The sequence below is a fragment of the Labeo rohita genome, chromosome 19, assembly GCF_022985175.1.
Source record: "Labeo rohita strain BAU-BD-2019 chromosome 19, IGBB_LRoh.1.0, whole genome shotgun sequence".
NCBI classification, from domain to species: Eukaryota; Metazoa; Chordata; class Actinopteri; order Cypriniformes; family Cyprinidae; genus Labeo; species Labeo rohita.
This window is the reverse complement of record NC_066887.1, coordinates 16,267,063-16,279,606: the sequence shown is the minus strand read 5'-3', so window position 1 is coordinate 16,279,606 and position 12,544 is coordinate 16,267,063. Positions and strand designations below refer to the sequence as shown.

Genomic DNA, 12,544 nt, shown 5'->3' with positions numbered 1-12,544 from the left:
TTCCAAATTTATATCTAGGAATTCTGACAGATTTTTCTTGGAATTTTGAGTTTTCATCTCACAATTCCAAATTTATATCTCGCAATTCTGACCTTTCTTTCTTTGACTTCTTTCTTTACATCTCACAATTCTGTTTTTTTTTTTTTTTTTTTTTTTTTTAAATACAACTTTTTTTTTCTCACAATTGTAAGTTTATATCTCACAAGTTAGACTTTTCTTCTCAAATTTGCCAGTTGTGAGTTACAATTCAAAGTTTATACCTCACAGTTCTAAGTTTATATCTCAATTCTGAATTGCGAGAAAAAAATTGTGGGATTTAAACTCAGAATTGCAGGACAAATGCTGAGTTGTGAGATGAAAAGTCACAATTAGCTTCCATACTTTTCAGTTTGTTCTTTCAAAAAAAAAAAAAAAGTTATGAATAAATAAATTGTGAGTGTAATCAACTTGAATTAACCAAAAACACTATATTTTTAGGTTGAGTTGTCAAAAAGAGTTAATCCCTGGGATTCATTTGGTTTGTTCAGGCACTCGTGACGCTACACACTGAACGTGCTCATTTGAAGACTTTCAGCAAAGCAGACAGGGAATTAGCCATTTTCCACTAAACTTTACTTTTTTAGGGCAGGTAGCCTCATCTGAGCTAGGAGGAGCTGAAATATATGCTCTCATGAGTGTGTGTTCACATTATGAGGGATTTTTATGTGCCCGAGGACTAGGCCAGATATAGAAAACATTTTGGTGACAGGTCTCTGTTGGCTTATGTAGGTTTACTCAGGAGCTGCTACAAGATGAGGTTTCAGCACACTTAAAATGTTCCTCACACAATGGTGAGATTTACATTTCATTCAAGGACAAGATGAAGCTCGGTGGAGAGATGTATTACATTACTGTGTAAATGTAAAACAGCGCTAATAGTATGTGTGGGCTTTAGCATTTGTGATTGTACAAATGCATGCGTCAGTTCCATACTAATAAAGAGCCGTGTGTAGCAGCATATTCTGACTGGATTGTATGGATGCTTCCAGCTCTAAAATATGATTGGATGAGTCACATTTGAAGCATATAAAAAAGCGGACATATGCTAACTTGACCCTACATGGTTCATATTGGATTTTTTTTCTTAGTGTTCTATATCATATTCCTGTTGCCACAGCTTCATGGAAGCACAAATGAACCATAACCTCTATATTTCGTACATGGCCTATCTTATTCTATTTTTTTTGTTTTAAATGACATGTTTTGTCATGTGTCTGTCCAGAACCTGATGATGATGAACAGAAGGTGAAAACACAAAGACCGCGATCAGCTGACCAGCCGGGTGTGTTCCAGGCCCAGACAGGTGAGTCCCATCTGCTTTCATTATTTAGTTGAATTGCATTTCAGAACCATGGACAGCGCTTTGATGTTTTTCAAGAGAAAAAAAGGTGTCTGAAAATAGAAACTCCTCCAGGATATATATCTAACCATAAAAAAAGTATGAATCTCATTTAGTTAGTGTTTTGAAGCATTTTACATTTATTCCAAAATAATAGCTCAAGGCAGTAACAATTTAAACAGTATATTTTATTTGTGAACTTATGTTCAGCTATACTTTTTAAAAGTTAACTTTTAACTATTTTTTCATATTTTTGGATAATCAGTCATCAAATCTTGGTAAATATTCATCACAGACACCATTATACTGTTCATTCAGACTGATTCATGAACACAAGAGGCGGGATTTATCACATGAACCAATCACAGCCGATCATAACTTGTCATATCCAATCATATTGGAATGGAGGCATTGCCTCTCTCACATGACTTTCCCCCATTCATTCTTAATTCCCCCACCAAACTTAACGGATGCTTTAGGGGGTCTGTTAAATTATTAAATTAATTGTTATATTAATTGTTATTATTAAATATTGGTGCTCAGTTCATATTAATGGTTCTTACTATCATCAGTGATGAAAAAAAAGTTTTTGCTGCCTAATATGTTTATGGAAACCATAATACATTTTTGTCAGGATTCTTTGATGAATAGAAGTTCAAAAGAAAAGCATTTTTTACAAATATGAGTCTTTTGTAACATTTTGGATGTGTTTAGTGTCACTTGATCAAGTCAGGTGTCCTTGTTGAATAAAAGTATTCAAAAACGCTTTTGAGCACCATATCAGCATATTCTAATTATTCCTGAAGGATCATGCAACATAAAAGGAATAAATTACACATACACACACAGGTTTGTTTTTGTGAATTATGGGGACATTCCATAGGCGGAATTGTTTTTTATACTGTACAAATCGTATTTCTATCGCCCTACACCAACCCCACAACTAAACCTAGCCTGAAACTGTGCATATTTTTACATTCTCAAAAAAAAAAAAAAAAAAAAAACTCATTCTGTATGATTTATAAGCCTTTTGAAAAATGGGGACATGGAGCAATGTCCTCAGAAGTCACCCTCTCCTTGTGATACCTATGTCATACCCATGTCATTATATGAATTTGTGTACTGATATGTCACAGAAACACACACACTTAGCTGTTAGTCGATTCAAATTTGTCATCAAATTATTTACATGATGTTATAAATTTGACTGTGAAAACACCCACAAAAGATTATTTAAAGCTATTTTTGTGTTAAACGAGAAAGTATCAAGTAGACATTACAAATGGTAGCTTTAGAAAGATATATTTTATTTGATTCAACATATTATTACACATAAACATTTAGGGTGCGTATAAGGTAAACTATGGAACATCTCAGTATTTTTTGTTCATACATTGGAAGTCATTGGTAACTAAAACTACTTTGTTACCAAGTCTTCAAAGTCTTCAAAATATCTTCTTTTATGTTCCACAAAAGAAAGGTTTGAAACGAAATGAGGGTGAGTAAATGATGAATTTTATTTTTTTGGGTATCCCTTTAAGGTTTTTTTATTATTATTATTATTATTATTATTATTTTATTTTATTTGTTTGTTTATTTATGTATTGATGTCACTAAAATTATACTCTAAGTAAGAAACTAAATCTGCTAGCAGGTGGCGGTAAATGTCTTTATGAGTCATAAATTCGATTCGTTCAAACGGCTGATTCATTCATGAATTCAGTAAACTGCTCTCTCTATTAAATCACTGGTTTACGCTATTCGTTCAAAACGCGGATTCAAAAGACGCTTGCTGTTTTTAATTCTGCTATGGCTTTATAGGTAGGATATGTTCTCTGCAAAATTGAGCAAAAACACATAATACTGTGTTTAAAATATAACACAATATCAACTTCTTGTTTACAGAACTGTTGTATAAAATCACATTTAAGCTCATGATAGATCAGGGCAAAATTCAGCGCTTGTGTCATATTGCTCTTGCTGCCCGTGTGATATGTGATATATAAATATGAGACAAAAACATGCAGAGACTTTTTGGACCAATATCTTGGATTTTAGGCCATACCTGCAATTGTGGAGTTGTTGCCCTACATCATATTTGTTAACAGTCAACTGTATGAACTGTAAGATAAGGGCGGGGCTAGTGCGTGAAATATTTTAATCGCGTTATTTTTTGATAAATAATTAAGTTAATGCGTTAACCTGACAGCCCGAATTTTAATATCTAAATAATACAAATAAATAAATATATAAATAAATAAATAAATAAATAAATAATATAATATTATATATATATATATATATATATATATATATATATATATATATATATATATACACTACCGTTCAAAAGTTTGGGGTCAGTAAGACTTGTAATAGTCTTTAAAGTAGTCTCTTATGCTCATCAAGGCTGCATTTATTTGATTAAAAAAAAAAACAGTAATATTGCAAAATGTTTTTACAATATAAAATAATGTTTTTTATTTTAACATACTTTAAAATAGAATTTATTCCTGTGATGAAATGCTGAATTTTTATCAGCTGTTACTCCAGTCTTAAGTGTCACATGATCCTTCAGAAATCATTCTAATATGCAGATTTATTATTAGATTAGTTGTGCTTCCAAATATTTTTTGGAACCTGTAATTTTTTTTTCAGGATTCTTTCATGAATAACAAGTTTAAAAAGTACAGTGTTTATTCAAAATATAAATATTTTATAACAATGTAAATTATTTATTATTAACTTTTAATAAACTTTTAATTATTAACTTAATACATCCTTGGTGAATAAAAGTATTAATTTCTTAAAAAAAAAAAAAAAAAAAAGAAACAATAAAAATGTACTGACCCCAAACTTTTGAACGGTAGTGTATATATATATATAATGTGACGAGTCGACTGCCTCCCCCCTAATTGTCAGCTGCACCCCGTCGGTAATCGCCGCCCTTCACCAGGCTCCCGACGGGAGTGGGCGTGTGGGAGGAGGAGGGGCGCTGAAACATCCAGGTCTGGCGCCGTGTGATGAGGCACACCTGATGTGAATGAAGCCTCATCACCGCCGCTGTTAAAATGCCGAGCGCGCCCTCCTCAGGAGACCGGTCTCTTCCCCGTGCATGCACGCTGGTGTCCTCGTGGGTCCAGGAAGGGGTGAAGAGGGACGAGCGCCGCCGTAGGACGAGCTGCCGGACCGCACCCGTGACGGCTGACGGGCCAGGTTGCCGGGCCGTTTTATCCCCCCAGAAGTGCCGCGTAGATAGAGGAGGACGATGCCGCTAGAGAAGCCGCCGCCCTTCGCACCCCGGACCTGAGCGGGGAGCGCGTGCGGCCGCCGGACTCCGCCCCTTACCTGGACCCTTCCCTTCGGAACACTACCCCTCCTTCACGGAACCCGTCACGTCGAGGACACCAGATCCCCCTTTTATTTTGGACACTTTTTTTCCCCCTTTTTGGACACTTTGTTTTATTGTTTAATAAAAGCCTCTCCGAGGCCTGACGTCACGCCCACTGTGTCTGTCGCTTTGCTCCGCCCCCGTGACTATATATATATATATATATATATATATAATTAATATAATATAATATTATTTATATATATATATATAATAATTTAAAAATAAATAATAATAATAAGGCATTCCACCTTTTCCTCTCTTCAGCCTCCATCTCTGTGAAAGAAAACTTATGTGCATAAACTCCCATTGGCGTCCCTGTCCCCATCAGCCCCCATACCCTCTATTCTCCACCCATCTGCTCCGCAAATAAGGCTAAGCTCTGACTCACCACATGCAAATGAAGATGTAATGCGATTACAAGACGTGCAATTAATTTGATTTGCCCATTCACTTCGTGATGTCGCCTCTATCCAAGGACACGGCTTTCAAAAATGACAAAAACAAAATGACTAGGGAACTTTGCATGCTGTATTCCCACTTGTCACGTTTAGCCCAAGCTGATGGTGTAGATTCAGCTGCCACTGACCTTACTACACCTTTTAAGTTGCAGAAGACGTGAAATAAATTGTTGGACGTTTTTGTGAAATCCTAAAAAACATTTCTGGAGGAGCTGTTCTAGTTTATTTACAGGAATTTATTAAAGGTGGTAGTGTAGCATAACCTTTCAGGACTGATGAAGTCTGTGGTTTGTGTCTGGGTCAACAATGGAATAATTTTCCTTTTCTCTTTTCTCATCTTGTGTTTGGTAGGAGACCCAGCAGCGGAGGAGTGGTCTCAGTGGAGTGTGTGTTCACTGACATGTGGGCAGGGTTGGCAGGTTCGTTCTCGTTCATGTGTATCCTCTCCGTACGGGACCCTCTGCAGCGGCCCGCTGAGGGAAACCCGACTCTGCAACAACACTGCCACCTGCCCAGGTGAGCCGCAGCATCAAGCAGGTAGAGTACCTCCAAGCTTTTGGACGCCCATCTACACATTCACACTCCTTCACACTGCATGTACAGGTCATTAAATGTTAGTTAAATGTTTGCTTTTGCTTTGTAAGTAAACATTGGCCAGTGCATGAGAAGAAACTGCAGCTATTAAATGATTTGGTAATATTGTTCCTATTGCATGGCACACACATTTACTCCCTCCACTGCATGCTTATAATAGATCACACACACTGCATTTTTGTGGAGTATCTTTTGTGGAACTGTGTAGAATGGGCACTGTTGACACTCTTTGTGCTGCATTGATATGAATCAAGTCTTTTTTTGTCCATGTACTTGCGTACATGTCCACTTGAGTTTGGTGTGTATCAAGGTTGTGTGATCAGGTGAGATCAATGCAGGTCTCACTCGTAGTTCTTTCTTTTGCACGTCTTAATATTCAGTTTTCACCAAAATGAGTATCGGCACGTTAAAAACACTGTTTGCATTCCTGGATGCTGATCAGTTCAGCATTCAAGAGGTGCTACAATCCACATTATACAGTGGACTTTTGTGTGACTTATGTGTTTGTTCCAGACAGACTGTCTGTTGGTCTGTGTGTTGGTGATGGGGGGTTTTCAGTGACTCTTCTTGCAGGTTACATCGATACGCCAGTAGGTGACGACAAGTGGCTGTCCTTGTGAGTGAGTCATTGAATTGTTCATTCGATCGATTTGTTCAATAACACTGATTCATTCAGGAACAAAACAAGACACTGTCCTCAAAGACAGATCAATGCTGTCTTTTAGAGTGGGAATCGCTGGATGTTTTAATTTAATAAACATTGTTGTATGCTGTGAGTGTTGACAATATTTAGTTTAGTTTGTACGCATTTTGTGCACTGCTGATCGAAAAAAAAATTAAGAAAACACTATTTTATTAGCTGATTTATGAAGATATCTCCCATTTTTCATTAATTAATTTGCTCAATGTACACTACTGTTCAAAAGTGTTTATTATTTATTTATTTATTATTTGTTTTATTTTTATGTTCTATTCATCAAAAATTATATTTAAAAAGTATCATGGTTTCCACAAAAAATATTACGCAGCACAACTGTTTTCAAAATTGATAATAATAAATGTTTATTGAGCACCAAATAAACATATGAAGAGTTCATATGCAAAAACCATTTTTATTCATTTTCATAAATCATGTTTTTTGTATTATCATGCTTTTATTGTTTTAGTTTGCTGTGTTTTGTGAGTTATTATTTAATCAAAACAACCCACGTTTGATATTATTAGGAATTCAGAATATATATAACATTATTTGAAAATGTAAAAAAAAACAAAAAATGATTCAAAGAATGATTTCTGAAAATGACATTGAAGACTACAGTAATGGCTGCTGAAAATTCAATTTTTTTATTTTATCTATTTATGTTGTATTCATCAAAATTCTTTAAAAAAGGATCATGATTTCCACAAAAATATTAAGCAGCACAACTGTTTTCAAAATTGATAATAATAAGAAATGTTTCTTAAGCACCAAATCAACATATGAAAAGTTCATTCGCAAAAACGTATAATTTTTTTAAATTATCTTTCATAAATCATGTTTTTTTATTGTATTATGTGGTTTTATTGTGTTAGTTAACTGTATTTTTGTTATTATTATTTAATCAAAACAACCCAAGTTTGATTGATATTATTTAGAATGCAAAAAAAAAAAAACATTTATCTGTTTTTGCAAATGAACACTTCATATGATTTAAAGAATGATTTTTGGAAAATGACATGGAAGACTAGAGTGATGGCTGCTGAAAATCAGCTTTGCATTACAAGAATAAATTACATTTTAAAACATATTAAAATAGAAAATGATTACTTTAAATTCCAATAATATCTCAAAGTATTAATTTATTCATTCATTCTTTCTTTCTTTCTTTTTTATTTCGAACAGTGGTGTACATAACACAGATTTGTATATGCATCACAAACAAAACTATATTAAATACCTTAAGTCATACCGTATGGTTTAAAACCTGGATTTGGTCTTTTCTCAGTCTTTTAACAATCTCAGCATTTGTATTGTTTAGGAGATAGATGGAGATGATTAAATACATGGTCATAGTTATGACCCCTGTCTGCCCAAATAATTTCACCAGGGGCCTTTTGAATGATTTTCCTGCTTTGTCTTTAAACACTGAGTGGTACATGCAAATCTTGATGCTTACAAGGCATATATAGATTGCCCTTTGTTGCAGATCATCAGCTGTGTAAGTCCTTCTATGTGTTAATTCTATATTTATGTAAAACAGGGTAACTCAATTTACCTCTCGCTTGTGCATTCAGCCTGAGTTCTGATATTCAGCGTCTGGGCTTTGATGAGATGGTTGCCATGTTCAGCACTGGGCGTTTTTCAGTCTCTCCAAGAGTGCGGATCAGCGCTTTAGGATGTGATTTAAGGACAGCAGCAGATGATCTCAGCCGAGCGCGCAAGACTGAAGGGAATCAGAGTGGGGGGATTTCTCCTGGAAATATCTGCTTGCAGAGGATTGGTTCTGAACAGCGATCGATGAAGCTCAGATACGAGCGACATTACGTTCAGACACGCGAACTTCTGGAATGCATAGATTTTTGATGCTTAGGACAGAAAAGCTGGTTATAGAGAATCGTGTGTCAATAAAAAAGTAAACAAGACGGCCAGGAATAAGAACACAAGATGCTTGCTGTTGAGTTTTTTTGAGCATTTTATACTACTTATGCTGACAACATAAACAGGCAGAGAATATTTACTAAAGGGACACAAAAATTGGCAGAGAAAGACAATGTGAAGCGGAGCAGAGCCGCATGTGCGTGCGTGCATGTGTTCATAGATTACTTTCACTCCACAGGAAGTGTTTGACAGGGATGCGCACTGGCGAAAAGGGACCGAGTGTCTTTGAGATTAGCCTGAGCTACATGTAGCGTAGCTTCAGCATAGTTTAACGCTCAATGGAAGTCCCTTGGTCCTCCTTTTGGCTTTCGTTCAAATGGAACTTAATTGATTTGCGAAAGCAATTATGGCCAGGTTTATTTAGTTTGGAGGAGAGTTATTATTCAAAATTGATCAAGCACAGCCTTCAAATAAAATGGGTACTTTTAAAATAACAGCAATTCTGGCTGCAGTCTTAAATTGCCCTCTGTTTGCTCATTAGCTAATCCCAATCTAGAGCTCAGTCTAATTTATGGACAAGAGCCATCGATAGCTGTTTCCGTCAGAATTAACACTGCAAATTCTTGATTTTTGTTCACTGTTGCTTTCACAGGAAATGTGTGGTATGTTTTAGCATGTAAACCTTTGGTTTGTTTTTCATGACTGTTTTTCTAAGTAATGCTTTGTTTCATGTATCCACACATTTCAAAAGAGGAAAATAAGGGAGACAGGAGCCAGTTGGCATACATTTTGAACTTTTTTTTGGAATGCAGTTTAACTTAATAGCTTTTATATTTTCAAGTCGTTACAATGAAAGCTGGCATTAAAGGAGACTTATTATGCCCCTTTTTTACAATATGTAATATAAGTCTCAGGTGTCCAAGAATGTGTCTGTGAAGTTTCAGCTCAAAATACCCCACAGGTAATTTATTATATCATTTTGAAAATGCCTATTTGGAGTGAAAGCAGAAACATGCTGTTTTCGTGAGTGTCTCTTTAAATGCAAATGAGCTGCTGCTCTCCGCCCCTTTTCTAGAATAAGGCTGTGCCTTTACAGCTCATACCTCAGATGTTCTGCCAAAAAACATCTGTTTGGTTTTGATTATCATGTCTATCGTGCTGAAATCATGCGTTTTAAATCATAATAGTTTAAACTTCTGATATAGGGTTTTCTGAGCGTACATAACCGAAGCGCACACACACAGAAAACGGCTGTCACACGGCATGTGAGTACTAAACTAAGTTCTCTTTTGTGTCTTATTGTGCTTAAGCTGTCAAATACATAGAAGTTTATGTTAAAAACACACAGGAGTTACAAAAACAGTCGGTTATGTCTGTGAAGGTAAATAGCTGGGAAAGAAACCACATGTTTATATGAAATCTGTGTGGCAGCAGCGTAATATACAGTATATAAATCAATAAATCCACTGCTGTCGTGACTCTAAATAGTGTTCTGTGTTTGTCCGTGCAGCCAAAGACAGAACAGTTACCATGCTTTGCTTAAACTTTTGACATGGTGTTAGAACTGGTACACCATTGTCGCATGTGAAAACAAAATGGCAGCGCTGTGAGTGGAAACGTGCAGATTAAGGGGTGGTAGTATTAAAATAAGATCCCATTCCTACTTCACGGGAGAAGTGAAATCTGAACAGCTGATTTTTTCACATGCTTGCAGAGAAAGGCTTAAAAAAAGTCACTGGGTTGTCCTTTTTTTACGTTTTCTGGCTTGGTAGATGCACCCGATTAAACCACTTAATCAAGGAAAAGGTCAGATTACAGTTAAAGTCTACTTTAGTTGATCATAGTTTGAATGTCTTTTAGTTTGACTTTTGTTACCCAACAACTAAAACAAATGGTGTTATATCTAGTTTGGAGAACTGAATTCACAAGAAATAACTAAAATAATAAAATGTTTGATACATATAAAATCACTGCTACTAAAAATTGGTTCTTTTGGTTCAAAACTACTATAAATAGCATTGTGACAACTAGCCCTAATCTCCTCTGTAACGAACATGAAAGAACGTGGTTTTCTTCTCCAAACAAAGGCAAAGATATCATTCAAAAGGTTTCCATGGCAAGATCACAAGTTATCTGCAATGCTAAACCTTGGACCCAATGAAACCCAAAATCTAAATTAATCTTTTCATGATAGCCTTAAGAAATTTCTCTCAATGCATTTGAGGATGTGTCTAGCGCCGCTGCATATCATTGTGTCTGGGCAGCAGAGCAGAGCAGTACTAGGCCAAACTCAATCTGCTCAACTTTAATGAAGAAACGCCGTTCAAAGCTTACGGCTCTATTGATGAAATCTGATTCAATTATCTCAAACAGGTAAAATGACTCATGAAACCTAGAGTCAAATAAGATAGCCATATTTAAGTACGCTTTTGGTGGATGTATTTATTTTATTTTATTTTATTTTTCAGACATGTTATAGTGTCTTCAGAGCCTGATAAGGTTTTTTAAGGCTGTGAATCCTTTGTGAAATTTAATGGAATACTCAGATAAATAAAGCAGCACATTAGTGCTGTTTGTGCAGGATTATAGACGATGTGGTTGCTCATATGGGAGCACAACTCTAGTTTAAATGCAACAATTACCTTATTGTTCATTCTGGTGCGGCTTTGGTGCATAATGCTTGACAGCATACTCTGTAATCACCTTTCTCTATTGGTAATTTAATGACCTTACATTTTAACTTTTTAAGCTTTCTTTTTTGCATGTATTTAATCAGCTGTAATTATTGTTTGTCACTGTGTAGATGTTAAAACTCCAGTTTACAACTGGCAGGTATCTTATAATAGACCAAAATGCAACAAACCATATAATATAGTATATATATATATATATATATATATATATATATATATATATATACATAGAGTATATTTAGGGTAGCAAAATAAATAGGCTTATCAACTTCTAAAAAAAAAAGAGGAGAAAATGCTTTTGTTGTTGACGTCAAAGTCTGGGCGTCTCTACAGCTTTTTGCCATAAATTCATCTGTCACTTAGCAGAACCAGCCAAAATAGACAGAAGCCAACATGGACAGGTTGGATGACATGAGGGTAAAACCAATGAAATAGAGAAAGAAATAAGGAAACACAATGCATTAAGGGGGTGAAAACTTTCTGAATTTGGAGATCAGGGTAAATTTAACTCGTTTTGTCATCTGGGAAACATGTAAGAATCTTCTGTAGCTTTTGAAGGCCAGTACTAAATATATGATATTTAAGCAATATAAGAAAAATGTACACATTTTCATTCTGTTCAAAAGTTTTCACCCCCCCAGCTCTTAATGCATTGTGTTTCCTTCTGAAGCATCAGTGAGCATTTTAACCTTCTGTAATAGTTACATATGAGTCCCTCAGTTGTCCTCAGTGTGAAAAGATAGATCTCAAAATCATACAGTCATTGTTGGAAAGGGTTCAAATACACAAAAATGCTGGAAAACCAAATAATTGAAGAGCAGCGGGCAGTTTAACTGTTCAGGACAAACAAACGACTCATGAACAACTATCACTGAAAAAAAAAAAAAAGGGTAATTCAGGTAGCAACACAATATTCAGAATCAACTTTTGAACGGGGTCATTTTTTTTTTCTCTTGTGTACTATATTTAAACATCTTTTATGTGAAATATCTTATTCAGGTCAGTACTAAATAAAAAAATAATGTGTTTTGTATGATCCCTCTTATTTTTGGTAAAATAATTAACATTTAGCAGATTCTGCAAGGCGTATGTAAACTTTTGACTTCAACTGTATATAGACCAGGGTTTCTATTATTATAATTTTCATTTTGCATATTGTTTGGCCTATAATTCATGGAATATTAATATATCATAATATATGATTTTAATGATATTTTTGTGTGTTCATTTCATTTATTGAGTCAACACATGTGAAATCTGCATCCTTAAAAAACAAACAGTTGAAAACCAGTGTGTTCAATGAATCTTAGGGCAAAAGGGGCAGTTGCATCTGTTAACCAACAGGTGGTGCTATGCATTTGTTTTTGCCCTTTAACTCTAGCGATGCATCAGACTACAGGGATTCAAGGATAGCTCATTCATCACGGCTTTTTAAAGGGTAACTGCATC

At 35.2% G+C, this 12,544-nt stretch overlaps 1 protein-coding gene across 12 annotated transcripts in view; it reads left to right on the top strand.

Moving 5' to 3' along the window:
- The window catches only part of adgrb2 (adhesion G protein-coupled receptor B2), a 364,163-nt gene that overhangs the window by 175,223 nt on the left and 176,396 nt on the right, over nt 1–12,544 (top strand). For 11 of the 12 annotated variants that reach the window (XR_007829792.1, XM_051136468.1, XM_051136465.1 and 8 more), the window contains exons 3-4: nt 1,262–1,342; nt 5,582–5,767. Coding sequence is in view for 11 of the 12 variants with exons in the window: in XM_051136468.1 (XP_050992425.1) it covers nt 1,262–1,342; nt 5,582–5,767 (267 nt within the window). In the remaining variant the exon portion in view is untranslated. The remainder of the gene's footprint in view (nt 1–1,261; nt 1,343–5,581; nt 5,768–12,544) is intronic. The other variant, XM_051136470.1, reaches the window with a different exon arrangement.